This window comes from Thamnophis sirtalis, unplaced genomic scaffold (genome assembly GCF_051295495.1).
Source record: "Thamnophis sirtalis isolate CommonGarterSnake01/CBP01778 unplaced genomic scaffold, rThaSir2_p1.2 scaffold_7, whole genome shotgun sequence".
Lineage (NCBI taxonomy): Eukaryota > Metazoa > Chordata > Lepidosauria > Squamata > Natricidae > Thamnophis > Thamnophis sirtalis.
The window spans coordinates 44,174,815-44,202,743 of record NW_028261387.1 but is presented as its reverse complement, the minus strand read 5'-3'; the positions used below and the strand labels follow the sequence as shown (position 1 = coordinate 44,202,743).

General features: G+C 37.2%; 2 protein-coding genes across 3 annotated transcripts in view; one reads left to right on the top strand and one right to left on the bottom strand.

Annotated features, from left to right (window-relative positions):
• Positions 1-1,785, top strand: part of GNAI3 (G protein subunit alpha i3) — a 42,880-nt gene extending 41,095 nt beyond the window's left edge. The window contains exons 8-9 of the mRNA XM_014075999.2: positions 340-550; positions 635-1,785. Coding sequence (XP_013931474.1) covers positions 340-530 — 191 coding nt within the window. The 3' untranslated portion in view covers positions 531-550; positions 635-1,785. The remainder of the gene's footprint in view (positions 1-339; positions 551-634) is intronic.
• Positions 1,786-3,653: 1,868 nt separating this feature from the next.
• GNAT2 (G protein subunit alpha transducin 2) lies at positions 3,654-27,929 on the bottom strand. 2 transcript variants are annotated; one of them, XM_087719868.1, is made up of 9 exons: positions 27,563-27,929; positions 18,253-18,295; positions 16,948-17,089; positions 14,733-14,890; positions 11,657-11,785; positions 10,862-10,991; positions 6,548-6,701; positions 4,878-5,092; positions 3,654-3,868 (listed from the first exon to the last, which is right to left on the bottom strand). In XM_087719868.1, exons 1-8 carry the CDS (start codon positions 27,678-27,680, stop codon positions 4,902-4,904), a joined length of 1,065 nt encoding a protein of 354 aa, XP_087575994.1. In that variant the 5' UTR covers positions 27,681-27,929; the 3' UTR covers positions 3,654-3,868; positions 4,878-4,901. The 2 variants fall into 2 exon arrangements, with proteins under 2 accessions (XP_087575994.1, XP_087575996.1); XM_087719870.1 differs by lacking the exon at positions 27,563-27,929 and adding an exon at positions 25,128-25,829.

The window sequence follows — 27,929 nt, the reverse complement described above, 5'->3', positions numbered from 1 at the left end:
TGAAGGAAAAAAGAAAGAAAAGTAAAAAGACTGGTAGTTCTTGACTTACAACCATTCATTTAACAATGTTTCAGGGTTGCAACAGCACTGAAAAAAAGCTATTTTGGGTGAGGGAACTTTTGGAAAGTCATTGAAAGTGGTGAAAGACTACCATATTAATCATGATGATGCATTTCTCTGAATATCAGCTTTGGGAAATAACAACAGCAGAGTTAGTCCTTGTGCATCTTACTTTCGAGAATAAAGTGGTTGGAAACTGTGGGAAGTAAAGTGATGGACTAGATAAGATTTTGATGTAATTCATTAGAGCTGCTCTTACGTTCGGTATCATTTTTCTAGGTTCTAATACTTATGAAGAAGCCGCTGCATACATTCAGTGCCAGTTTGAAGATCTGAACCGAAGAAAAGACACCAAGGAAATTTATACTCATTTCACCTGTGCCACCGACACCAAGAATGTGCAGTTTGTGTTTGATGCTGTTACAGATGTTATAATTAAAAACAATCTGAAGGAATGTGGACTTTACTAAAAGGAAAGAAACAGAGAAAGGTAAATTGTGAACTGTAGCGTTGCAGAAATATGTGCCAGGCTCTCATATGAACTTGTGCTAATTTTTGAATTTTCTTTCTTTAGATTTCGGGATGTGGACTGTTTCTTTGCTGCCTTGTGAGACAGCTGCAAGCATGAACAGGACTGGAAAATGAAAACAGCATGCAAAACCTTTGCATTCTTTAGCACAATCTTCTATATTAGGGATATTTTACCGATATGGATGCTGAAGTTAGATTCCAAAAATGGAACTATTGTTAAGTGTGATTTTTTTTATCATCCAGGCATCACTTGGATTGCATAATTTGAAATATGTACAGCTGTTATGAAGTTTTCATCCCAGAACTTCAATATGTAGCTTTCTTTAATAAGTCATCATTGCTCTATTTTTAAAGTTTTTCCATCAAACTATATATTGATTAAATTTTATTTTCTTCGCAATGAATCTTACATTTTAAACGCAAACAAAAAAAAACAACACTTAACTATGCACATAATGTGACCAGATCATGCAGAAAGTATTCCTCTTAGCAGGAACCTTTTTGTTTTTAAAACTTGGTATGGTCAGAACTTGCTAGTATTGCAACTACTTTAAAAGGGCCTTAGAATTCTTATGGTTAAAGCTGTGGCTTTCTTCTAATATATACTATGTCAACATTCTGCTACATATACTGCAAGGCTTTCCCCTTCCTTAAAGATAAGAGTTCCTGTAGCAGGTTTAACAAATTATGTGTGGCTTATAGGTTGGGAGGGTTTAGCCTGGTTAATGCTGAGTACCAATTTGCTGAATATGCAGCTGGTATAGCAAGTAAAAATCAGATTCTTATATAGAAATTTCTGAAGTGAGTACCAGTTAGCAAAGTGATTTATAAAATTCCAAGCTGGAGATGTGGAGAGGAGAGTATACGCTGCTACAGGGCTATTGTATCAACCACTTAATTGTTGTGTATGTGTTTGGTTTTAAAGCAGTGGGGAGTTTTGTAGACAGTGGAATTTGTTCTGCATTTACCAGGGCCTTTTATCCTTAAGAGATTTTGGAAATGTACCAACAGCATGTAAATGTGGTGCCAAGTTCCTGTTTGCCATTGTTTTTCTTGTAATGAAAATTAAGCAGGGTAAGGGCATTTCTATGCTTAACCATTACACTAAGACTCTTTCCCAATTTTCATGTACAGTTTCAACCTGATGATGTAGTTATTGGCAATATTAAAATGGTGAGTTAAAAAACTTTAAAAGTTCCTAACTTTATTGGTGCCATTTCTACAAATCTTTGTTAGTTTCTTACTTGCATTTCTGACTTTTGCAAATAAAAATGTTAGTTAGTCTGATTAATTAATTGCCATTGCTAAACTTTTATATAAATAACGTAGGGTTATATTTTATCAAACGTTCATTGGACTGCACCAAATACTCAGGTAGACCTTCCCTCACTGAACAGATCTTTCTTTCTTTTTTTCCTTCTTTCTTTCTCCCTCCCTCCCTCCCCTCTCTCTTTTCTTCTTTTCCTTTCTTCCTTCCTTTTTTTTGACTGTGCAGTCTGTGTGTTCCCTAAGAAGAGAGTTATGGTATCGCAAAACAATGGGGCAAATCCAGTTACTAGTAAAATTGATATTGCTGGCTGGACAGGACCAATTTAATACCATTTTATTGGTACTAATAATCTTTACAAAGAGTAATAATAACATCTGAGAATGGTGGCAAGTCAATTTTCAGTTTTTACCATTTGTCGCATCAATAAGGTATTACAATGGCTACTTTAAAATGATACATTGTGACTGTTTATTTATATCCTGCTTTATTATTTTGGTAAATAACTCAAGGCAATAAATATAACTAATATCCTTTCTCCTCCTATTCCCCCCATAATAACAACCCTGTGAAGTGGATTGGGCTGAGAGTGAGTGACTGGCCCAAAGTCACCCTGTTGGCTTTCTTGCCTAAGGCATGGCTAGAACTCTGTCTCCCAGTTTCCCATCCTACACCAAACCAGGTCTCTTGCTACTATTAAAAGTATTTTAGCAAAAGACGTGATAATGTTCTACTCATAAATAAGATGCTATAAATAAATACCTTACTAGGTTTCTGAGTGTACAAGTGGGAGAACACGCTTCATAAATGCATGAATCTAATAAATCAATCATCTAAGGTGACCTGTACATTTTTTTAAAAATAATGAGAGCATATTACAGGTTACTTAATTAGTTTAAGACCGATTTCATACAAGCATGAACATGTATTCAAATCTGGAGAATATATTGTATAAATTAATAATGTATTGAGCCACCACTTCAGTTCCTGTAAACGGTATATGAATCACAGCAGATATTTTTCAAAAGAAAATGTGAAGAGGAATGTTTATGGCGAGAAGGAATGTGAAGAGGAATGGAAGAAATTACTTTTCAACTATGCACCCATACTTTTTAATGCAAATTTATTTTTTATCTCTTACATTTATTTGAAGCTGCATGAGCAATTACTTGCAGTGCATCTTAACACAAGTGGTACCTTGTCTAACAATACAACTTGTTTACAAATGTTGAGAAACAATACAGCTCTAAAGAGGATGAAACACCTGATACAACTGTTTTATTTTTGTATCCCTCTGTTCCCTATGCGGGTGTTGAGAAGTTATCTGCTCCTGTGATATCAGTGGGTTGAAGCTGTATATGTGTATGTTCATTACCACAGGATTAGGAAGACAGGTAGACAAGATGTATTCACAGCAGGTATTAAAACACTGCTGTATTCTATGAGCATGGGGGAACAGACCCATTCTAGGTTCACTGAATTAAACACTAGAAAACTTTTTTTTAAGACACTGGGTTCTAATTGCACCTGTTTCAGACAACTGCAAATACATTGTGTGTTTGATCTATTTTTAAAAGATTTAAATTTTGAAAATGCCTCATTTCTATATACAATGTACAGTTTTTAGACTTGGACATTCACACCATTGTTTTTAAAATGAACAGTTCTGTTAAATAAGATCCCAAAACACTGATTGTGTTTTTCCTGTGAAAGAATTATGTCTTATTTATAAATAGTTAAAATGCAGAGAATCAGTGTTTGACATAAATTCATTGTTTGTAAACCAGTTTGACTTCATTGTTGCCCGTATGTAACACTTTCCACTTTCATAGATTGGAGACTCTTAACTTTTTTGATGGCGTGTTCTTGTTAGAATTGTTTGTCTTGGGTGGGAACTGTTATCTTGTTAGAATTGTTTATCTTCTATGGAGAAGTATAGATTCCCGAATGACTGCTGGTTCCGTTGGCTCTGCTCAGCAGAATGGTGAAGCTCACTGGAAGCCCTCATTCCTGATAGATGAAGATGAGATATTTTAAATAATGAAATCAAATTACATTTGAACTACAAGTTGTCAAAAGAATGTCAAAGATGTAGATATATGTTTTATGTACATACATATATGCATGCATGCCTTATGTATATACATATATACATACATGCATGCATGCATGCATACCTTATGTATATACATACGTATATACATACGTATATACATACCTGCATGCATACCTTCAAATGTTTTTCAGCTTAAACCCTAACCTACTAATTGTGTTCAGTGGTCATGGCATGTGAAGTCTGCCAATATCTACAGATTCTGCAGATGTTTTGGAAATAATTGCATCCTTATGCATTTAATACCATGTAAGCACTTGAAAAAGCTTAAATAGAATTGTACATGGCTAATTCTTGGCTGGGGTGGCTACTAGGAAATCCCAGGTATATTGGAAAAAAAAACATCCTGAAATAAGACAAGGGCCAACCACTTCCTCCTTTTCAATCCTGCTTTCTCCCCCACCCCCATGGATGTGACCATGTAGTCACTATAAGTTTATTCAAGAGAGACTATTTACTTTTAAAAACTCCCAAGTCCTGTACTGAGCACCAACTTTGATTTTGCTTATAGTAATGCATGAGGTTATTTCGAAATCACCTGTGATTTTCTTAAAATTCCTCTTCTGTTGCATTAGTATCTTTAAACCTGTTTTAGAAATAATTGCTAAGCAAAGAATTTGGCAATGGTGATATAATAATTATCGCAAATTATTGTAGCAAAAGAACTGAAATAGCAGAGTACTTGCATAGTTTTAATGCAAGCATCCTGTTGCAATTTAACTGCTACTTCCTATTACATATGTAGCCCAGCTGACTTGGCTACTGTTTGCATTTAGTTATTATGCACATTTGACTTTAAGCACTAATGTTCAGAAGTAAGTATAGTTACAAGCATAGGTAAGGAAATGCTACAGTATACTTGCTGCCTAATTCCTACTTGAGGAACAGATAATTGAGTATAATTACCTTTTCTTTAAAAAAGCTGTAATCTTAGAAGAGACCACAGTCCTTTAGGTTCTCTTTGATGATTACATCTGTTACTGCATCAAATACAAATTTGACGTTCTGTGTATCTGTGGCACAAGTCATGTGGCTATAAATTTCTTTTGCATCTTTTCTCATGTTTAGATCAAGAAACTGAAGCTTGATGTAATTGCCTGCATCTTCAAATGTATTGGGGCCTGTTGGGAAAAAGAAACAGGAAAATATAAACTAAACAAGTGCTAAAAAGTATCACTTATTGTTTGGATCCCAAGTTACTCATTTACAAGAAGAGCCTTAGATCTAACATTTTCTCCTGGTGGAAATGACAAAGAAGTGGTATGTTGCCTTGAGTTCCCGAAGGAAACGTAACATGTAAATATAACAATTTGCCTATATTGTTCCCAACCTTTGATTAGTTATTGAAGGGGCAGGTAAAATCACTAATAGATTTCTTGCACCAATGGAAATATCCCACACATCTTTCAGTCCAGGTATATGCATTTCCATCTGCATCTCAGAATATGATTTGTTAATGTGATATTAGGGTTACATTACTTTGGTGTGTCGACCAACAACTTATTTTATTACCAGAACTGTTCTAATCAGTTCTTAAGCAGAAAGAACCCAATAAAGTGCTCGTTCCCAGGTTCTTTCATATGAATGTTATACAGCATAGAAAGTAATGAAACATGTACATTGAAATGGGTAGTTCTCTTTGACAAGCCTTTAGAATGTAAGTGTAGTCACTTTTAAAGCTTAAATTTCTTAAGTGTAATACCTTCTATATTGTGTTATATTATAGAACAATTTTAAATCAATTAAATAAGCTGTATGGGAATTTCTTATTGCATGGATGCGTTTCAATAGTAAATTCAAACCTAGCACTTTGTTCATGAATGTATAAAATATCATTTACTTATTACGAAATTTATTTGCCGCCCATCTCATATTCAACAACTCTGGGCATTAATTATGTTCTTAACAGGTTTTCTTCAATCTGATCCTCACCAAATGTATTGAGCTGCTGTAATTTCAAGCCAGCGAAACTGCTGTACATGCTGTTTGGGAATATTGATAATTAATCCATTCCATGTGTGGAAGTAACTTAGTTGGGGAAACTGTCCCAGTCAACTGTACACTGGGGTAAGAGAAAAGCCTTTTTCTCATTTAGCTCTTTTAGCAAATTACCTTATTTTTCAGAATATAAGATGCACCTTTTTCTCTCCCAAAAGACGGTGAAAATCTGGGTGTGTCTTATACACTGAATACAGCATTTTTGGCCTCCTGAAACGCCGCCCCCTTCACAAAAATGGACATGCATAGGCTTTGGGAGGCCTGTAAAGTGCTCCTGGGGGCTGGGGAGGAAAAAAACAAGCAAAAAGGGCCATTTTTGCCCCCCCCCATTCCCCAGGAGCACTCTGCAAGCCTCCAAAAGCATATGCATGCCCTTTTTGTCTGTGAAAAACAGGTTATTTTTTGCTCATTTCACACAAAAAAGGCATGCAGAGGATTTGGGAGGCCTACAGAGTGCAAAAACTTTTAATTATTTACCTCTTCAAAATTTTGGCGCATCTTATACTCCAGTGCATCTTACAGTCCGAAAAGTACAGTATTTTGGCTTTCATGAAAATGAGGGAAATGTTCTAACTTACCATCATAGTCAGGGAAGCAAATGCTGAGATGTACTTTCTTGATTTTTTCCTCAAAGAGGTCCTTCTTATTCAAGAAAAGAATTATAGAAGTGGCAGCAAAGAACTTGTGATTACATATACTGTTGAAGAGATGCAAAGATTCATGCATGCGGTTCTAAAGAGAAGAACTTTAAAAAGTTAAGTTTAAAATGAACTGGTACCCGAGGCTACCTAATATTTTATTAAATAGACTATTAAGTTAAGCAAAAATAAACATTTCAATAAATATGTAAAATAAATGGCATGCAATCGACGGTGATGGGAAGCAGTGATTGCATTAAAAGTCAAATTCCTAGAGATGGTTTCTTAAGAGCTGTGTAGTTTGTGTTTAGAATATTAACATCTCACATTGAAAAATGCAAAAAACTACCAAGAAATAAACAGCATCATATATAATTGCTAACATTAAAACAACATTTCAGACAATTTGCAAGAAGTGGGTTGGATCCAGACAAAACAAGTGTGTTGGATCTCAAGGGAGTAGCCCCTGCCTTTCCCTTTGCTGTATCCCCCCCACCCCCAGTGCACTTTGGTTTTGGATTACAAAATAATATTGATATCGCAAAATTGGTTTTAGATCTTCTTAGCAACCTGGTGCATCTTATCACAGTTTTTATAATGCTAGCTGGAAGATAAAAATGAGCTGTTGAGGAGTTCCGGGGGAGGTTCTTGCCGCCGTCGGCAGCTTAATGAAGCTGCCCTCAGAGTTCTGGTTCGTATATCTATTTAAGATCTTAGATATCTCTTTTTCCAGGCAAGGGAAAAGTAGGGAGGGTCCCTCAGCCAGTTAGAGTCCTCTTTGAAGTTCGTAGCCTTTTTTTCTTTTTGGCTGCGAACGAAAGAGAGTGAATCAACGAAAGCTGAGTCATTTACTCCGGCCAGATCTTCTCAGCTGTTTTTTTTTTCAGCTCTAGGCGAGTTACTTCCCCCCCCAGAACAAGCCTTTGTAATTAACCTATTTAAGATCAATCCGGGCAGTGAACATACCTGTGAATTTTTCCTTTTTCTCTATTTAAAATACCAGCTTCAATTTTATAAAAGACTCCTTTTGTTTAACCTTTTTTTTTTCTTAAAAAAAAATATGGTGATTTTGTAACTTCCGCATTTGCTATAACGATATATCTTCAACCTCCTGGACAGACTTAAGGGATTACAAACTAATTAGCCCTGTTCGCTCGAAGATTTCTTTTTATTGATTGCCAGGGGTTTGTTGAAACTACCTTATCTCAAATTAACGTGAGCAGAGACTCTGTTTGCTTCCCTTTTTATCATGGCACCGAAATCGAAACCCAGACGCTCATCTCAGGCATTTGTTACAAAGCCGCTGTCCTTGCCTTCTACGCCCTCTACTGGAGATTTCCTAACGAAAGAATTTTTTTTTGAAATCCTTAAAGAGTTCAGAGAGGAAATGCAAAAATTTATTTCAGACTTTTATGACAGACTTGATGCCAAAATTGCTCAAACAAAGGAGGATATGATCGAGGTTATGAATGTTATGACAGATTATATTGCTGGAATGGAGGATAAATTGGAACTTTTGGAAGAAGCTAATTCCAACCTGACATCTAAAATTGAAATATTACAACAGGAAATCCAAATTGCGCAAAAACAACTTGTCATGATAAATTATAAGAAGACTGAGTCTGCAATAAGAGTTAGGGGATTGCGTGAAAATGAGCAGGAAAATTTGAAACAGACCTTTTTTGAGGCTTTTAGTCGCTCAGTGGGAAGTCCGGGACTTAACTTTGATTGGCAGATTCAAAAAATCTATCGCCATAATTCGTACGTAGCAAAACAGCGACAACTTCCGAGGGACATAATTATATATTTTGCCACAAGAGAATCCAGAAACGCGATAATACAGGAGTTCTACAATAATAGGCTGCGAATTGATGGACAGGACTTGATTGTTTTCAAAGAAATACCACCTCAAATATTAAGAGCCAGAAGAGACTATGCCTTCTTAACTAAGGAACTCAGAAACTCTCAGATACAATACAGATGGGAAGTGCCGTTTGGTATTACTGTTACATTTGATAACCAAAAACATTGCCTCAACTCTGTTTGGGAAGCCCGAGATTTTTATTACAATATTCTGAAGGCGGGACTTCCTGAATTACCCGGACATGGAGAAAGACAAGGAGAAAGAGAAGAGAAACAGCGGAACCCGTGGCTACAAGGCGAGAGGCATTGCTTTCCCCCTCCGGAAGGGCAGAAGAGTAGAGAATAAAGACTTAGTTATGCTTCTAAAACATTTGCTTAATTTTTAATCTGAATAATACTTTGTGATTTCTGTCTTGGGTAAAACGGTATAGCTGCATACTGACGAAGAGACATTGAGACTGAAAGAGACTGAAAGAAGTGGCGATGATTTTGGAATATATATTGTATGGGATTTAAACAGGATTCGATGGATAACTTTGAATTTCTACTTAATTGTTCATGATTTATTTTTTAGGGTGAGGAGAGCGGAGATCGTGATCTTCTTGGATTGTGGTTCGGGTTGAATGGAGCTGGGAAGTGTGGGGTAGATGGGAGGGTAGTGAAGGTTTAAGTAGAGTTTATTTTGAGACAGAAAGTAAGCTGATCTTTGTATAAATTGTTATTTGAATATAATGTTTGGAAAGATATACCTATAGAGTCTGCAGGAAGGCGAAGCAAATATAAGAGGAGTACGGATGAATATAAAATATATATATGGACATGGGTAAAGGCAGGATGGGAGGAGTTGGAAAAGGAAACCGAGAGAAGTATTTGAATGCTTAAATGGTTTAATAGAGAAGGAGGTAAAAGAGATAAATCAAAGGTTTGGATATTTAGATAAAGAGATAAGGCCTTCACTGGAATTCCATTTAATTAACTTACTTGGTTTCAATATAGTTTGAAATCCTGCAAGTAATAAAATAACTGAAATTAGGAATGAGGTACATTGTTTAAGATTTAAAAATGATGGGAAGCTGAGTTTAATGTAGAGAATTTGTTGACTTTTCCCGTTTTTCCTTTTTTTTGTGTGTGTGTGTGGTTTTTTTTCTTTTTTTACTATTTCCTTTTTTTTTTGTTTTTCATTTATCTTTTATCTTTTAATTCTAAAGTTATTTGATTTTAATATACTCCAGACTGTGCTTGATAAAAAGTTATGCCGGGTATGGGACCTGGGAAGCCGAAAGGGGGTTAGGGAGGGGGGTTTAGGGGGGGAGGGGGGAGGGTGGAAATACAGTCCCAATTTTCAGAACAATAAGAATGCACTTGTATACTGTTGCTCTCTTTTCTTTTTTTTTCTTTTTTTTCTTTTATTTTCTCTTTTTTCTTTTCATTTTTATAAACTGAATAGATTAATGAATTGTAGAGATACACCAAAGTGAGGAGTAGAGGGAAAGAAGAGGGAGAAGTAAAGAGGGAGTGAGAGGGGAATGTAAGGAGGGTGAGATGGAGGGAAGGGGAGAAAGGAATGTTTGAGGGGGAAGGGAAGTAGAAGAGGGGAATGTTGGAGGGGAGGAATGAAAGTTGGAGGGGGAGAAGAAAGGGTGTATGGGGGATTGAAGTGCTATGTTGGTTTTCTATGGTGGAAGATGAGTTGTGTTCATTGATTTTCCCCTTTTTTTTTAAAATGCACAGTATATAAGTGATTGTATAAAATGAAAATGAAAATGAAATAAACAGTTTTTTTAAAAAAAAAAAATAAAAAAAAAAATGAGCTGTTGAGAGCTGTTGCTTTGTCACTCCTAATTCTAATGCAGGAAGGGAAATGCTCCATCCTAATCTCAAAGGCTAAGCAACTTTTTAGAAGTTTAGAAAACACTGAGATGAAGAGATCATGCCAGCTTAAATTGGCTCTGTGAGGCACATTCACAAATGTTTGTTCCAATGTTTGTTCCAAATAACAAAGGGAATACTTGGTTTAGAGTCTAGATCATCTTCTAGTCCATCAATATTTTTAAATGACAAAGACTTTCTGAAACTGGACAAAAATTGATCCCTGCAGCAACTCCTTAAGCAAAACTAGGAATTGAATTCTTATTCCAGATTATTTTGTTACCTGATCTTGAATGAGAACAGCACAATTAAAAAAAACCCCCCACTTCACTGGCTACCTTTAAACTTCCTTTAATTTTTCCCTTCTCTAGTTGTAATCAGGTAATTATAAAACTCTGGCATTCTTTATGAGCGTGGAGTAGAAAAGATGACTGAACTAAGTTTGTCTTTATGGGCCTGATGAATTTCAGAGCAGAACCATGTTTGCAACTGTTGTCATACATTATGAGCTAACAAACATACCATATCATCGTCTTCTACCAAGACCATGTCATAGGCACTAAGAGCGCCACAGAAGATGATGCAGGTCACCCCTTCAAAGCAGTGGATCCACTTTTTACGCTCTGATCTCTGCCCACCTACATCAAACATTCTGGAGAAAGAAGAAACATGCATGTGACAACGATGTCGGAACATTTGAAACCAGGGAAAAACCTTCCCAAAGCAATGTAGTTTCAATGGACAGATGTTTAGAACTTTAGAGCAATGCACATTTGCAGTCTATCACACTGATTAAAGATGCATGTGGCATGTGGCAAAGATAGTTGCATGCATTCAGCCTCCCACAATTTGCACATGTGTAGGCTGGCTTTCAACTCATACTTTCCAAAATTCCTGGACCTTGGAGATTATGAGACTGAACTGGAAATCATCCAGAAGACACAAATTTGGGGAAATCTATAATTCAGAAAAGTACTTCCCATTTTTCAGTCAAATATTTTTAAAAAACCCTGAAACAATACATATCAAAGTAGAAATAGAAACATCTTGAAAAGTTAAGTTTTTTCTAGGGGCACAAAGAGGCATGGTATTAATATTATTCCTAAGCATGCCCTGTTGCTAATGATCTGCTTTACACATTAGGTATAAAAAGTCTGGGAAAAAGACTTGTGGATGCTGAAATGCCCTGAGCATACAAGAATAGGAAAGGTGAAATAGAACTAAAATAGGATTTATACATTCTGAAAGTTGATTGGCGAAAACGGAAAGAAAAGTTACCATTTTAGAGCAAGGAAAATATTGAGAGATTTTGCTCACCTGAAATTAAGATCCTTGACAGAAAACTTTGTCTCTATGATACCTGTGGTCTTAACTCGGGATCGCAATACATCCTGTTCATTGGGAAGATAGCCAGGAGCAGTGATCCTGTCCAGCTGATTAAGATAGCTACAGAAGAATGAGATGCAATATAATTTCGTAGCATGGCATAGGATTATATAATAGCATGTGTTATATGCCATCTGTATTTTAATTTGATAGAACTATGCAAAGTTTCCTAAAGCTTTAATAGCCTGAGAAAGATTTTGAACTCGTATATCTTCCAGAAATATCAAACTTAATTTATTGTTGTTAGTCGTGTCCGACCTATTGTGACCCCATGGACAACTGTTCCTCCAGGCCTTCCTATCCTCTACCATCCCCTGGAGTACAATAAAGCTCACACCAACTACTTCAGTGACTCCATCCAGCCAATTCATTATTTGTCGTCCCCTTCTTCTTTTGCCCTCAATCTTTCCCAGCATTAGACTCTTCTCCAGTGATACCTTCTTTCTCATTAAGTGACCAAAGTATTTGAGTTTCATCTTCAGGATCTGGCCTTCTAAAGAGCAGTCAGGGTTGATCTCAGGTAGGACTGACTGTTTTGATCACCTTGCAGTCCAAGGGACTCACAGAAGTCTTCTCCAGCACCATAGTTCAAAGGCTTCACTTCTTTGGCGCTCAGCCTTTCAGCTGTAAACTGAAGTTACTACGATTTAATCTCAACATATTCTGCTTTCCTTTGTATACCGTTAAAGAAAATGTACTATAAGCATTGGTTAACACCTGGCTAATGTAGCAAGGGCAGAAATGGCAAAAATCTGCTGTTTGAGGTTTTGTTAAGATTGCATAGCAATGGCAAGTTATTGTTAATGCTAACAGATTTTTTTTATCATTTATTTTCCTATGTATTGTTTTATCTAATATATTTGACTCTATTTACCCTTATAGTTGCACCAACATTTTGTAAATGCAGCCCTTGTCAATCCAGTGCCTTCTAAATGTATTAATGATAAAGCTTGTTGTCATATAGGAACTATAGTCCATTACATATGAAAGGTATTAGCTTAGGAATGAAGCCTGAAATGATTTAGTAGACTTCTGATGCAAAATGTTAATTGGGAAAAAGAGACTCAACTTTTAGTCAGCCAGTCCAGTAGGAATTTGGAGGTGTATACAACCCATATTATATTTATATATTGTAGCAATATTTGCGCCCAAAATGCTAAATTCCCCTTTGAAATTGAACTGAATATTAGTACAGAATTATGCAAGTAAAAAGTTTGAATCATGTTTGATCAATCAGGTAAGTGTAATATTGCAGATATGTATACCCAAAACCAAGTGCACAATGAAATTCAGTGGCTGATGTAGTCAGGAGTTGCAATCACTGACACTGTTAACTGAGATTGTTAAAGAAGATTACCATATCATGGAAAAGTAGCAGGCTTCCTTACAGTACATGTTTCCTTCTTCTAAATCAGATATGAGTAATAAGGAGTCCTTGGGCTATGGGATAATTTATTCAAAATGTTCACTAACTTCATTCAAGATACTATTAACTGGTTGTCTCCTCCCTGAATTCTCTCCTACCTTGCAAATTATTAGTTAGGTAACTGACTTCAAAATAATGACACTCCAATAATTGAAAACTGAAAGTAAATCTAAGAAAACATTTTCTCCTTTATCTTAATCAACTATTCCTTGAGAAATCAAAATACAGATCTTCAGAAGAGGATTTAGAAAGCCATGCAAGTTCTGATCAGTGTTGGGGATCCTGCTGGAACCAGTAGTAGATTCTCTCTGTACTCACTGCGAAGGCCTTTTCCTGAAAGCACACATAACACGCTTTCAAAAGTACAAAATCTGCCACTAGTGCAAAAGCAGTTTAGAACTATAATAAGTTGACTAATGAGGATAGAGGATGTCGGAATAAATATGATCAACCTTATCCATCTTATCAGGGAGTGTGTAGTTACTACTATTTATATTTTACTTTCTACAGTATTATAAATTGAAAACAATTAGTAAACTATAGCATACACAATAGATTAAACAGAATAAAATAGAACATTCATTTAAAAACATGACAGAGTAAAGGAAAATAAATAAAAGCCAAACACAACATTCACAGAAGGACTGGGTATATAGAGCAGGGAAAAGTTGGTATATCAATCAATCTGCTAACAGATGTTTTTTGCTTGAGATCCACAAGCAATCACGTGTGGATCCCATGGCAATAATGACTCCAGGAAACCCCAAAACTATACAGCTATAATCACAAGTGATAAGACTCCCTAATTCTTCAGGGTTCAACCCTCTTGATCCTCATCCATAGCATCCATTTTTCCAGAACAAATACCACATCTCTTGACTCAGGTATAATAGGAGAACATTAACATGATCAGCAAAACTTGCTAATTGGGATTAGAGTAAATCTTGCTATTATGCCACAAAAAAGCTGTCCAGGAACTGAGACACACTCTAGGACCATCCCTATAAATAGGAGTGGAATTGCTTTACCACAGTACATTGTTTCTGCCCCCAACTCTTCTCCTGCCAAACTTATGGAAGATGGCTCAGGAGGATATGGGGACTGACAGCATAAAAAATGCTGTCAACCAAATTCAACAGAGTTCTGTCTCTAAATCAGGTTAGACTGAAAAGGTTCTTTTTGTGTGTGGGGGGGGGGGATGTCTTTGAGTCACTATGGACTCCTGGCTACTGCCTGGACAAGTTTTTCAGTATTCTTGGCAGGATTTAAGAAATACATATACATATGTCTGCTTTAAAGAGACACTGATCTAATTTTCCACATGTTCTGAGCCACTTCTCCAAATCATTTTTGGAGCATGCACGAGACAACAATCTATGCAAGGAGAAATTCCTTTTATCAAGTTGCATATTATTGAGTTGCAATCTCATTATAACAAAAGGGTTGTGAGAATGTGATTGCACCAATACCATATGCTGATATGTTATTTGTGCAATCTGATGATCACAATCCTTTGAGGGGGCTTAATTGACTTCCCAATAAGGTAATCTTTCACAGATGCAATAGTCGGCTCAGACTTACTATGAAGCAGAATCATTGAGCTGATATTCAGCTGCTCGGTCAAAGCAGGCTTGAACTCCTCCATCAGCCCATAGTTTCTTTATACAAGTCGTCAATTCTGGGGGCATGGTACCCTCTTCAATCGAATCGGCCAAACTGTACAGCTGCCGTTGCTCATCCTATTGAAAACACAGTCCATAAGCTTTCCTTGGGGGCTGGATATGGAATTCAAGGCTCAATATTCATTTTCATGTTGTTATGAGGGCACCATGGTCCATGGTTTTCACTTGTGAAGTTCTAGCTTGCAGAGACAGGCTTTACATGACCATTGAATAATTGGATTGGTTTGGACTAGAAGACCTCTAAGGTCCCTTCCAACTCTGTTATTCTATTGTATTCTCAAATTATGGTCCTTTGCTACAGTATTTGAATCAGGTTTTTCTAGGTCTGAATACTAGGTGACTGAATGCATCAAACTAGAAAACACCAATGCAAAGAAGTAGATAGAAGGAAGAACAGTGAGCCCAGTGGTGCAGCGATTAAAATGCACTATTGCAGGCTGTTAACTCTACCCACTATCTGGAATTTGATCCGGGTGGGACTCAAGGTTGACTCAACCTTCCATCCTTGCAAGGTTGGTAAAATGAGGACCCAGATTGTTGTTGACATTTTAAATCACCCAGAGAATGCTGTAAAGCACAATGGGGTGGTATATACAATAAGTCTAAGTGCTATTACTATTTGTATTGGCAGAAAAAAAAAAAGAAGAAAGTAATACATCCAGCTCCAAATGATGATATATGAGCTTTTTTCATCATGGGAGAACTTTGGTTGGTCCTGGCTTGTCCACCAAAAGTATTTCCGCTAATGAAGTGCTATTGTGTATTGCTATTCTGGCACAACTGGGTAGTGTTTCTTCCAAAGTGGCATTTTTTTCAGTACTATGTGGTTGATTAGTTGATGTCCTATACATTTTCAGCCGTATCTTCCCCCTTTTTTTCTTTTTTTAAAGCACATTACTTCTGTTATGAATTGTAAGAGGTAAGACTGCTTTGAGAATAACTCCGATCAGTGCTGTATAATTGTTCTATGAATCAGCTCTTGCACATTGATGGATAGGAAACAAATAATGCTCTCCAACATTTTTCACCAGGTGGCGCTATGCACACCTATTTAGTTTGTGTAGCCAAAAGAGTGACCAGCTGTGTTTGTACAACACACTTACCTATGGTTACTGAATCATGGTTTAAACAGTCCATCAAATGTATGGAGTTGTTTGGAACACTGAACCATGAGCAAACCACACTGTCTAAGTTCATATTAGTCTACACAGTTCATGCTACACTATATTAAAATGCAGTGTTCATTTTGCTTATGGTATGTTCCAGGCTAAGAGATTTTGTGTGGCATAAACTTTTGAGTACTGGTTGTATTGGTACCAAAATGCAGTTTTGAGTGTGGTTGTTTTCCACAAACCACCTGTACTTGATGCATGTTATCACTATTTGCACCCTTGATACCCTTGTTCTGGAACACTGACTGGCTGGCTGTCTCTCTCTTTCTGTGTATTCTATCCTTATATATTGCATCTGAACACAATACATCTTTTAAGCTTCCAGAACAGGGCTGTCAAACTCGTGTCCCATGGGCCGGATGAGTCACATGCTGGCCAAGCCCATGCCCGGTTTAGTGAAAGGGAAAAAAGTTGTGATTTGTCACATGACAATGCCATGACAACACAAGTTTGACATCCCTGTTTTAGAATGTCCTCCAATGTTAGTTTTTTTTAAAAAAAAATAAAGGTACATTCTTTGGTTTTCTATTATTTTTAACCTATACAGAAAATATGTATAAACCATGGAATAAATTTTAGTGAAACAGCGTGATATGCATTCTGGACTATCATTGAAACATCCTGTGATCACTCTTGGACTCAAATTTTAAAATGTTTAAATCGGTCTCCTTATCTCAGCTATATGCAAACACCCACACATCAACCCCAGCCTGATCAAATTGAAAACATTTTTCCTATGTAAAAGGAAAAAATAATTGCTCTGTGCTAGGTATGTGCAGTAGGAAGCAATATTAAAAAAATAAAGACTTCAATTATGCCATAATTTTCACTTTTTTGACACCTCCAACCAGCCTTCTTGTATTGCATTCTGATTTGTAGCCATTGTCATTGCTTTCTGGAGAACACATGTTACAAGTACAGTGTGCTATGGGTAACACTCACCGCTCGGCCTGAATCAGCAAAATCTATGCCTAGAGTAGACATGGCCCTGATGATTGATAAGATGGATTGAAGTATGTTGCTATATATGATTGCTTTGAACTCCAGACATTCTTCTTCTGTGTAGCCATCTTGATGGATAATTCTGTAGCACAAAGAGATAGAAAAATCCAGGTCCTGAATATGAAATGCTACCATAGATTTTATTCCAAGGCTTTAGTACTAGTTTGTTCTTTGATTTTACTCTCTATCTGCCAAGGAGTCTGTGCATTTCAACAAGGACAATTCTGAGTATTGTTACTCATTCACTAAGTGAAATGTTAACATCTGATGGAGCCTATTGTATCTGATCTCAACTATTGCTCCTTAACATTCTCAACATCATAGCTTCCATTATCAACTCCTCTCTCTCTCTTTTCTCCCCACTTCTGCTTTTTATAGCAATTCACCTAGCAGGGAATTTGAATACTTAACTTTGTTCCAAGCTATGAGTACCACTGTTAGTTTGGGTAATCCAAACATCAGCTTGGCACATCAGTTTTCTGCTGTAGAAGGTTCAGCAGAACTTCTGAGTTCTTGCATGAATGGGAACATACTACTTGTCTGCAACAGGTAAGAGCAGAACCACTTTCCCCCAAGAAAGTGTTATTGATAAGGCCATGTTCTTGCCCCTATGCATTCTGAAGCACTTTTTGGAATTTAAATGCCAAGTGCTGCACCACCATAATTTTGATACTCAGTTGATGAGTCTTGTAGCAATAATTAATGCTTGCTGTGGATAATTGTGCACTGCACTCCCTCTTCAGCGCAGCTTGCACTTGCCTAGAATCACTCTAGTCTTAAACTTAATTTAGTTCCTACAACATTCATTTAAAAAGACCAAGTAAAAACCATGCTAAAGGAAGACCTGCCCAAATGCACATGACCTTAAATGTTAATTTCCATCAACTAGCCTAAAAAAGGACATCCAAACATGGAGTTTTTTTAAACCATATATGCAGGCAAGCAATTATTGATGGCTCAATGGTTGCGCTGTTATATGAAAAGGTATTTCCTCTTGATCCTGCTCAGAATCAATTTATGAAGCAAGCAGTTGCCACTTGCTGTCCTCAGTTGGTTTAACCACATGCTATTTTTATGTGTCCTAAGCCTTCCATAATCAGTTTAAGTTATCTGCCTCAGCCCAGTCCTGCTGCCAACAACCTGAAAAGTATCTATAAATGTGAACCAATGTGGAACAACATCGAATTAAGAATGATACAGCTAACTTTTGAGCTCCTGATCGCTGATCATGAAGGGGATACTCACTTCATCTGTTTGACAATTGTACTCTTCCCTGACTCGCCAGCACCTGGAATGAAAAACAGCTTAAGGTCAGAATGGCTTTGCAGACAAACAGAGGATACTCTGAGTTAACTATGTATTGCTTTTCTACTATAGTTATTGTGAGATCACCACTGGAAATATATTCAAGTACTATATTGATGAATTTGTTCCTATAGATCAGTCATTCTATTAGGGCATGGTTGGTTGGTTGGTTTGCTAATCAACCATAATGTCCTTGTTCATTCACAAGTCTTGGTAAATCTGACTGAGTGGTCTCATTCAGGTAGTCTCATTTGCAACTATATTATAATGGCTTTGCTTTTTCAAGAATACTTTTCAACTTCCCAGTCTTCCCAGAAGTTTGGAGATTTTCTTGTGATCTCTCATTCAAGTTCTAAATATGCTTCAACACTCCTAGCATCCACCCACAGACAACAGGCATTATAACCAGACCGTACACCATGATTTGCAAGACTGGCTAGATTCATGCCTTGCACCAAAGCAAAAGTAAAATTGAATCATAGGATAGCTTAGTGCAACATGAAAAATGAGCCATTATAACTGGCCTACTACCATAAAGACAATATCATGGGGAACATAGATGTTTTTCTGTGAAGGAAGATCAATGATCGGTGATCTCAGAAGGTTCTTCTCTGATGTTCATGCTTATATGTTAAATCTTATTACCAGAGAGCAATGGTAGTCCTTGACTTTCATCCATTTGTTTAACTACTGTTCAAATATACAATGACACTGGAGATAAAAAGTGAATCACAACCAGTCACAGCATTCACATGTCAAAATGTGAATGCTTGGCAATCAATTCTGGTTTTGGTCTCCATTGTGATTGTAAGTCAAGGATTAGTTTTATAGTGCTTGACCCAACAAAAAAAGATGACATGTGAAACAGTGACAGCTCAAATATATCATATCTATGAAATGAACTACAGTTGGCTAACCTTCTGCAATATACTGTTAACATAAACCAGAATGTTTCACGCAACATGTTTAACCTTAAACCATAATATGTATTAATATAGTCTGTGGATCTTGGCTTAATACATTCTACTAGGCCATAATATGATTTGTTTGTTCTTGATTGAATGTAAATTCTGCCATGGCTCTTGTACAGCAATTTGTTAAAACAAACCATCACTTAGTAGGATGTATCCCCCAAGCTTAAAAAACCTTACTGGTCTAAATGGTAAATAAAAGGAATTAAAGGGCAGGCTCCTTTAATTCCCGAGGCTATGGAAAGAGCAGCCTTCATTTTCCCATTCCCATACATGAAATGCCTCTCTTTCTTGGGCCAAATATTTTTAAAGCTGCTCTTTGTTAGGCAAGGCCCAGTCTGAACAAATAATAGATAGATATTAAATATGCATTAGTTATTTCTATGCCATCCAGAGTTATGTCAATGCTGAAGCTAGTAGTGCATGCTAAAGATACAGTGAAGGCACTGTAGAAATATTTTTCTCTGGGAGGACCCCCAGATCCACCCAAGCATGGCTGATGTGTTCTCTGTAAATTTGTGATGACCTTATGGAAGCCATGAGCCAAGTCATACCTGTATGTTTACAAGCCTAGAGATAGCAGAGAGCATTCATGGCCCAATGCTTGAGCACAGAGAAGTGTCTGCCAGTCAGCATTCAGTTGCTCTTTTCCAAGATGAGCAAGAACCAAGCATCTTATTATGCCTGCAAAGGTTTCCCCTGATTTATGATCTCTCTTCACAGAAGAGAATGGCTAGTAACACACACAGGTCCTCCATTATTATTCCACATTTATTTCTGGCCATTTATTCCTTGTTTTGCCAAAAATCCCAAAGTGTAAAAAGGCCAACTGTAGAAAATGGAAAACAAAGCAATGGAAGCCCTCAAAAGCTTCCCAGATACCCAAAATGAGAACTTCACTGTACAATAAGCCTGTGACCAAGACTTGAAATGAGGCTATGGCAGCATTGTGCCTTTGGGAACCTTTTCCAACAACTATGATGATGCTAGCATATGGTTATGTCCAGAGGATTGGATGGTAAATATGAGGAGAGATAAGCTGCCCTGAAATCTCTAGGAATAAGGTGATGAATCTTCTTACAGAGGTTGGTTACAACTGCCTTATTGTAAACAACTGTAAGATGTGTGAACTATAACTCCTAGAATTCCTCATCAGCACTGGGTGGGGCATTTTGGGAATTGTAGTCCAGACATCTTAAAGTTGTTAAGTTTGAAAAACATTTTTAGAAGGGGTCTTCTGGAATGGAATATTTTAAAATGTGCTTACAAAAGATGAAGGATTATACTTTAACAGTATGAAATACCAGAAAGGAAAATCAAAATGGTTGTGGGAGTTACTGTGACACATAGTCCTTTAGAAAAAAAAACACAGTCACAGTAATTATTAAGGAGGAAATTACCATGGAAATCAAATCAGATGTGGGACAGCTCACTGTGAGCAGCTTCCTTATGCAACCTCATTGCCTTTCCTCTGTAACTCTTTGTGGTAAAATTTGGAAGTGCTTTTTCAGTCTTCCCAGATGTGGGCATAAGCTGGAATTAAGAGGGAATTCAGGCCAGTTCAGCCTTCTGATATTGTGACTGGTTTGTGTGGAAGCTAGCATGAATATGATTGGAATATAAACATCCAAAAGTCTTTTTTAAAATCATGTACCTGAAGTGCTCAGGTAGCTTGATAATATATAGATCAAATCTGATAGTGTTTTCCACAGCTTTTCAAATGATTTCTAGTGCTACCTTCATTTGTAACAATGAATTATTCACATAGCTTGCAAGCAAGAATCTTTACTGCAATGTAAAAAAATTTTTTTCTATGAAATATGAAATGTAGCTGGCTAGATGAAACATTTGCATATATCTATCTCCAGAAAAATAATCTAGAAGGCTACCCAGTGATGATAGAGTTTTCTATATTAATTTTTTCATTACATGGAAATATTTGTCTTTTGGTGACTAAGACATACAAGAATAAATAAGATTTTTAGGCTTCAACCTGATACATACTTGGTTTGTATAAATAATACCAAACTTAAATGAATTTTATTTCCACATTGACATACAGTATATAGGATTGCACTGTAAATGTTTTTCTCTCTGTCTTTGACTATACCTACAATTACAGTTCCAGTTTTAGTGAGGACTAATAGTCCTAAACTGAGAGAACGTTGTTTTGGGTTGGATTATTAAACATTTTATCAAGTTACTAGAATTTAATCATATGCACACAGCTAGATATTCAGAAATGTATTTACTTAAAATACAGTGACTCCTCGCTGCAAGACTAATTCATTAAGCTATTTTCGCAAGCGCTGGCTCATATTTTTACTCCAAATCATTAGATATTTGCTTTTCAGAAGCACCATCTTAGAATGTGTCTTCCTAAAAACACATTCCTTTTCTTAACAAAAAGTTTCTTCTGTTGCTCTTCGCTAATTTAAGCAACCATTGTACCATTTCTTGATCTCATCACATTAAGCTGCTTGTTTAGTTCAAACCAGGAAACTGCTTAGAATTAGAGCTTAAGCACTGTAATGCCAGTTTCCCTGCTGTTACTGTGATGAATCCGTGTTGCCAGGAGGCACATAAGAACCGATTACTTCTGCTTGCCTCCACAAGCGGCAGTGCCGATCTATGTGACTTCTATTGCATGAACTGTAGTACACTTGTTCCTGCAGCAATGTTATCTCACGAAGCCATGCAGCAGAAGCCAAAATGTAATATTTTTCATTCTACATACAGGAGGACACCTCATCCAATCCCCACCTCATCATTACTGTGGTTTCCAATTCAAATTTTAGGGTGGGCTGAGCTAAACACAACAATAGCAACAGAGTAGGCCAGACCTGCCTTCATTGTGACCTCCAAATTTCCAGAAATTAAGCAGAGCACAGATTTTTACCCCAGTCATGGCGACATCTCTGTTCATCCATTCCCAGCTAGTACTATAGCCTTCCTCAAACCGGTGCCCTCCAGGTATGTTGAATTAGAAATTAAATTGCAACAAGCTGCTGAGCAAGGTGACTAGAGATAATGAGGAGTACAGTTCAATGCATAAAGAAAATATTAGGTTGGGCAAGACTCCCTTCCCTCTTACGAAGTAACCCTTTCCTTGATCTAATCATAAAAAAATATCTGTTGCTGCTCACATTTGTTTCTCAGTTGCTGCTAATGTGGATGTTAAACCGCTAAAAACTCACACAACTGATTGGAAGACACATCTTAGCCAACAGTTTCCATGTCTTAAATATCTTTTGTACCTACATTTTAAATAAATTAATTTACTGGCAGTTTTCTTTTAACAAATTCACTTTCTAGATGCATTTATGAAACCTGACCTCTTGATTATGAGCTGCAACTGCATAACATCTGACTGGATTCATATATGTGGCAATCAAGTACTCAGAAATATGTGTGTCAAAGTATACTGCATATTAAAGCTAATACTCCGTTTCCAAAAAGAAGTCAATTTGGAAGCAGAAAAATGTGGCTTGAGATAAGAAAGTAGTCTCTGGCATCATATTTAAAAAATGAAAGTTGGGGTTGGGTCCAGATTTCATAATATTCAGAAAAATCCTAAAGTTGCCACTACTAATTTGAACTCTCACCAACTATAATGAATAACAGTACTCTAAGCATTTGAATCCACTTTTTTATATTTTCCCAGAGAAATGGTAATGGCACATTATCATGAACTTTTGTGTTTTAACTCATCAATTAATGGATTAAAGGGAATGCAAAAAAGAATAAGACATGCACAAAAAATAATAAGCCTAAATGGTTTATGAACAAAAGAAAACAGAATCCTCTATCGCAGATGTTTTGTTCCAGACATAGATAAAAATTCAATTACTTTGGTGAAAATAATTGTTTGCATTTCATTGTGGTTTAGTTATCATTCAGAGTTGTCTCTTCTCTTTTAACTGGGGAGTTATTTTTGAATTCTCCTGTCCCTGGGTCAGTAAATAAGAGAGACTTGTTGCTACTGACTTATATAGGCAGCACTCGACTTATCAATGTAATGGAGCCTTCCCATCACGGTCATAAGTTGTGATGGTTGTAAAACCAGTTAGTCATGTGACTGGCATGATTCCCCCCCTTGGTGATGGTTAAGCTGCCATAACAATTATAAAGCAGCTGCCATTGTTGTTAAATGAAGTGCTGCGGTCGTTAAATGAACCAATGGCTTTGCCTAAATCAGAAGTAAATGCTGGTTTTCAGCAACACCGTTCTTAAATGCAGTCACATGACTGTGGGATGGTGCAAAAAACTGTAATATGCCCTGGTTGCTGAGCACCCAAAGTTTGGTCAGGTGTTCATAGATGGGAGCCCAACCATTGGCATTTTGAATCCAGGTCCTAAATAGCCTCAAGGTCTGTCGTAACTTTGAACTGGTCAACAAGTATAGCTGACCTATACTTGTTAGGGAAAGACATGATCTGAATTTAGGAGTGAAAGATCCCACTGGACAGATAGAACAATCCTAGATCTAACTGGCCATGAGTGGAGACCAAATTACAGAAGACGAAATCGGAATCAGTCCTGTACTGATTGCTTCTGTTGCAGTAGTGGTAACTAATTATATGTAATAGTATCTTGCTCTGCAGCTCCAATCTCATTTTAGTTTATTATTACTTTTACTCAAAGTTTTGATTCAGTATAGTTGGGTGGATGGTAAGTTGTCTTAGATAAAAAAAGGGAAGGGAATACCACTCTTCCATCCATTCCATTGCACTAACTTGTTATTAACTTCCTGGTGCAATGTGTCAGGTTTCCAAAAGATGTCCCAATTGACCGTTTGAAGTTACAATGGTGCTAAAAATAAACTTTTGTGATCAATCTTCACATTTACAGTGTTCCATAATCACATGATTGCCATTTGTGTAAATCACAACTGTCTTGTCTTGTGACAAGCAGAATGAATACAAAAGGCTTTTTTTTTTTTGCTTAGCATCTGCAGCTTAGCCACCAAAGGGGAAGTGAGATTATAAACCCTTTGTGGTCATGTGATTTTCCACTTAGGACAGTGGCTCTTAGTGACCAAGTTGCTGGTCCCAATTATGGTTGCTAAGTGAGGACTACCTGGTACTTTAAAATCAAATCTTTTTTTAAAAAAATATTCAAGTATATTTCTGTTTCTAGCTCCGTTATTGTGGAAGCCAATCCTTCCAGTTAGCTCTCTCTCTCTCTGTATGCAGATGTGTGTCCCCTGATTTTCCCAAGGTTCAGGAGTAATATAGAGTAAGGAAGCTATCCTTACTGGAATTTGACTCTATAACACACAATGAGAGTGGTGCTTCCCACACACCTCCTCCACTGAAACAAGCACACCTGGGTAGTGTGGTAGAGGAGAATTTGAAACTGTCTTCAGCTATTGCAAGGCACAAGTCAGCAGAGCGAAGAGCACCAAGCATTCTTCAGCTTTAAGCACCTGTTTAGGTATCATCTAGGCGTCCTTTCCATTCTCAGCAGCATTATAATCCAGGGTTGCTGACCAGCAAAATCTTGCACATTGGTTGAAGCAGCCATCAGGTGGAAAGGATAGTCCAAAGACAGTATGTATTATAACCATTCAGGATGATAGAGGATAATGGATTCTGGTGCTTCTTCTTCTGGTTACGCCTGGCTACCATATCCATTTCTCAGCAGATATAATTAGAGCACTGATAATACAGGAAGTAAAATCCAACATGTTGTAAACTGCCCAGAATAGCTTGTAATCAGAGTTGTAGCTGCAGTTGTTATTCTCTCACTTCATCTCTGACATATGTTCCAGTCAAGTTGAGTGAACATTTGTTAACCAATTTCATTGTATTTAAGTACGATGACAATAAAGATTATACTTACATGTCTTTTATTGTGCACTAGTAGAGATGGGTGATATTTGAGGGTATGTCTGCTGTTAGGGCCATAGCACTTCTAATGATGTTCTAGTATGCTGGTTATGGCTCACAGGACAAATGAGATGAGCACAGCCAAGAAGACACAATTAAAAGTTAGTTACCTGGGCAGCCAAATCTTAAAATGTGGTGAAGATTATTGAGAAGATAGTCACCCTGCTGCTGATGACGAAACAGATAACATTTCAATCAGGTTCCAGATTTGGATTTAGTACCGAGACAGCTTTGTTGATGAACAGTGGCAGAACTGGGATGTGGTGCATCTATCTTTGTGCTCCTTGATCTCTCGATGGTTTTCAATACCATTAAACAGAGTATCCTTTTAAGCTGGTTCTATAGTTAGGGGCACTGTTTTACAGTGATTCTCTTCCTTTCTTCTGGGCTGGTTGTACTTGGTGGACAGGCAAAAACCATCCCCTAAGTCCTTCATTCGTTGGGTGCTGCATGCTTCTCTCCCCTCCTTTTCAACATTTATATGAAACTTCTGGGTGAGTCATCCATTGATTTAGGGATCAGTTATCATTAGTATGCTGATGACATCCAGTTAGATCTTTCACATCTGGTCCAGCTAACGAAGCTGTCGTGGCTCTGTTCCACTACCTGAAGGCTATGCAGATCTGGATCAGAAGAAACCATCTCCAACCCAATCATTCCCAGACCAAGGTAGTGTGCATGTTTGGACCATCCAGATCTGGAGATATTCCAACTTTGACCTTGGAGTTTGACACACTTTTGGAGTCTTCCTGGACTCGTAACTCCTGCTCAGTGAACAAGTGACAGCTATGGCCAGAAAGGCCTTTGTCTAACTTCATCTGGTGTGCCAGTTGTTTCTTTTCCAAGATCAGTGGGCCTTTCAGACAGTCACTTATGCTCGGGTCACTTCATAGCTTCATTACTGCAACATGCTCTAGTCTAGCCCATCTATGAGCTTCAGCTGATCCAGAATCCAGTGATATAGGCAGTGACTGACATATCTCGGTATGCCTATGGAACACCTCTGCTTCACTGCACAAGTTACCAGTTTACTTCCATGTGCAATTCAAGGTGCAGGCTGTCACCTATAAAAGCCCGCTTTGGCATAGGTTACCTGTTTACCTAGGGGTCTCTTTTTCTCCCATAGTATCTATCTGGCCAGTTTGATTTAGCAGGATGGGTGCATTCTGAATTTCATCAATTAAATAAAGCCATTTGTCTGAACTCAGAAGCATGCCTTCTCTGTAGCAGCACCTGCCTTCTGGAATAATATTCCTCAAAATTCAAATGGGACTCACCCTACTGGTATTTTCAAGAGTGCTAAGGACCTGGGTTTTTCCTCAGGCATTTGGTGAGGATCTGATGCCGCTTTCTTGCTTTCCATTCCTCTCTGGCCTTGTTTTCTTTGTCTTTGTTGTTTTTCTGTCTTGTCCTGCTTTTTCTGTTTTTTTTTAAAAAATATTTTTTATCTTAAATATTTTCAACAATAGTAAATCACCCAGAGTTGCTAGCAGTTGGGCAGCCTATAAATTTAATAAATCATTTATAATTTATAATAAATCATTTATTATTATATTTCATGTCAATGCATTTTCAATGCCCTGTGCTTGTGGATTGCTGGTAAAATTAGGGGAGGCAGGTTGTGTGTGTCTGTGTGTCTTTTAGTAAATTTTTGACTTCTAACAACTGCAGGTCCTGCAGTTTTCTTGGCAAGATTTTTTGGAAGTGGTTTTCCAGTGCCTCCTTCATAGGGCAAAAATTAAGTTTAACAATGGTTACATAGCAACTTCATCACACATTTGAGAAGAGCCAATTGTATAGGAAACTACTTCAGGTGAAGTCTTTCCTTCCTTCCTTCCTTTTACTATTATTTTTAATCATGGAAAATATTTCAGCACAAGGGAGAATTTTACTGATTCTGAAACACAAACTATATATTTCCTTACTTCTTAGCACTCCATTATCCTTCTTGGAAATACTTAATCTTTTCTAACAGCCACGGTGCCACTGAACTGTGTGAAAAGATCTGGGTGACCTCTCATTATAACCAATGGACTGCAGTTATTTGTCCCGCTGTTCTATCTTTTGCCATTGATACAAATTTGCCTCAGGAAACAGAAAATCAAAGTTTCTAAATGTTTGAATTTCTTGTTTATACCAGAATCAACCCAAACCATAGTTCTACTGTGATCATCTAATGACAATTAAATATTTTCCCATCTGATCTGCTATTGCTGATACTGAGCAACTGGTATATGTTACTGCAGAACAATTAATGGACAGCATTTAGAAAATGTGCAGGAAGAGTAATTCTATACTAGTTTTCCCTTGTTGATCCCATCCAAGGTGAGAATACTAGTATCCACACACAAAAAATATGAGGTAAATGGCCTGTTACATTACACTTACCTAACAGGAGTAGCTTAACAGTCTTCGCCTCTTTATCTCCATCTTCTTGAAGCTTCTTTTCCAACTCCTTTGATCTCTTAGCAAGTTCCTTATCTTCAGCACTTGCTCCACTACCCATATCACTTTCTTCTTCTAGCTCGTTTGGCCCCTCCAATTCCTCTGTTTTTTCCAGGTCTTCAGATTCTTGGTCACCACTACTCCACAGTAATAAACAAGGTTCTTCTTAGATGTGCCGTGAATAGAAGCGGTAGGCTGACAGATTATTGGTCCAGGACTGTTAAGAAGGTAGCATCAAGTCAAAGCATTTGTCTTGCACTGCACTTTTTCTCTCCTTCTCCCTCCCACTTCAAGGGTAACCCAGTTTTGT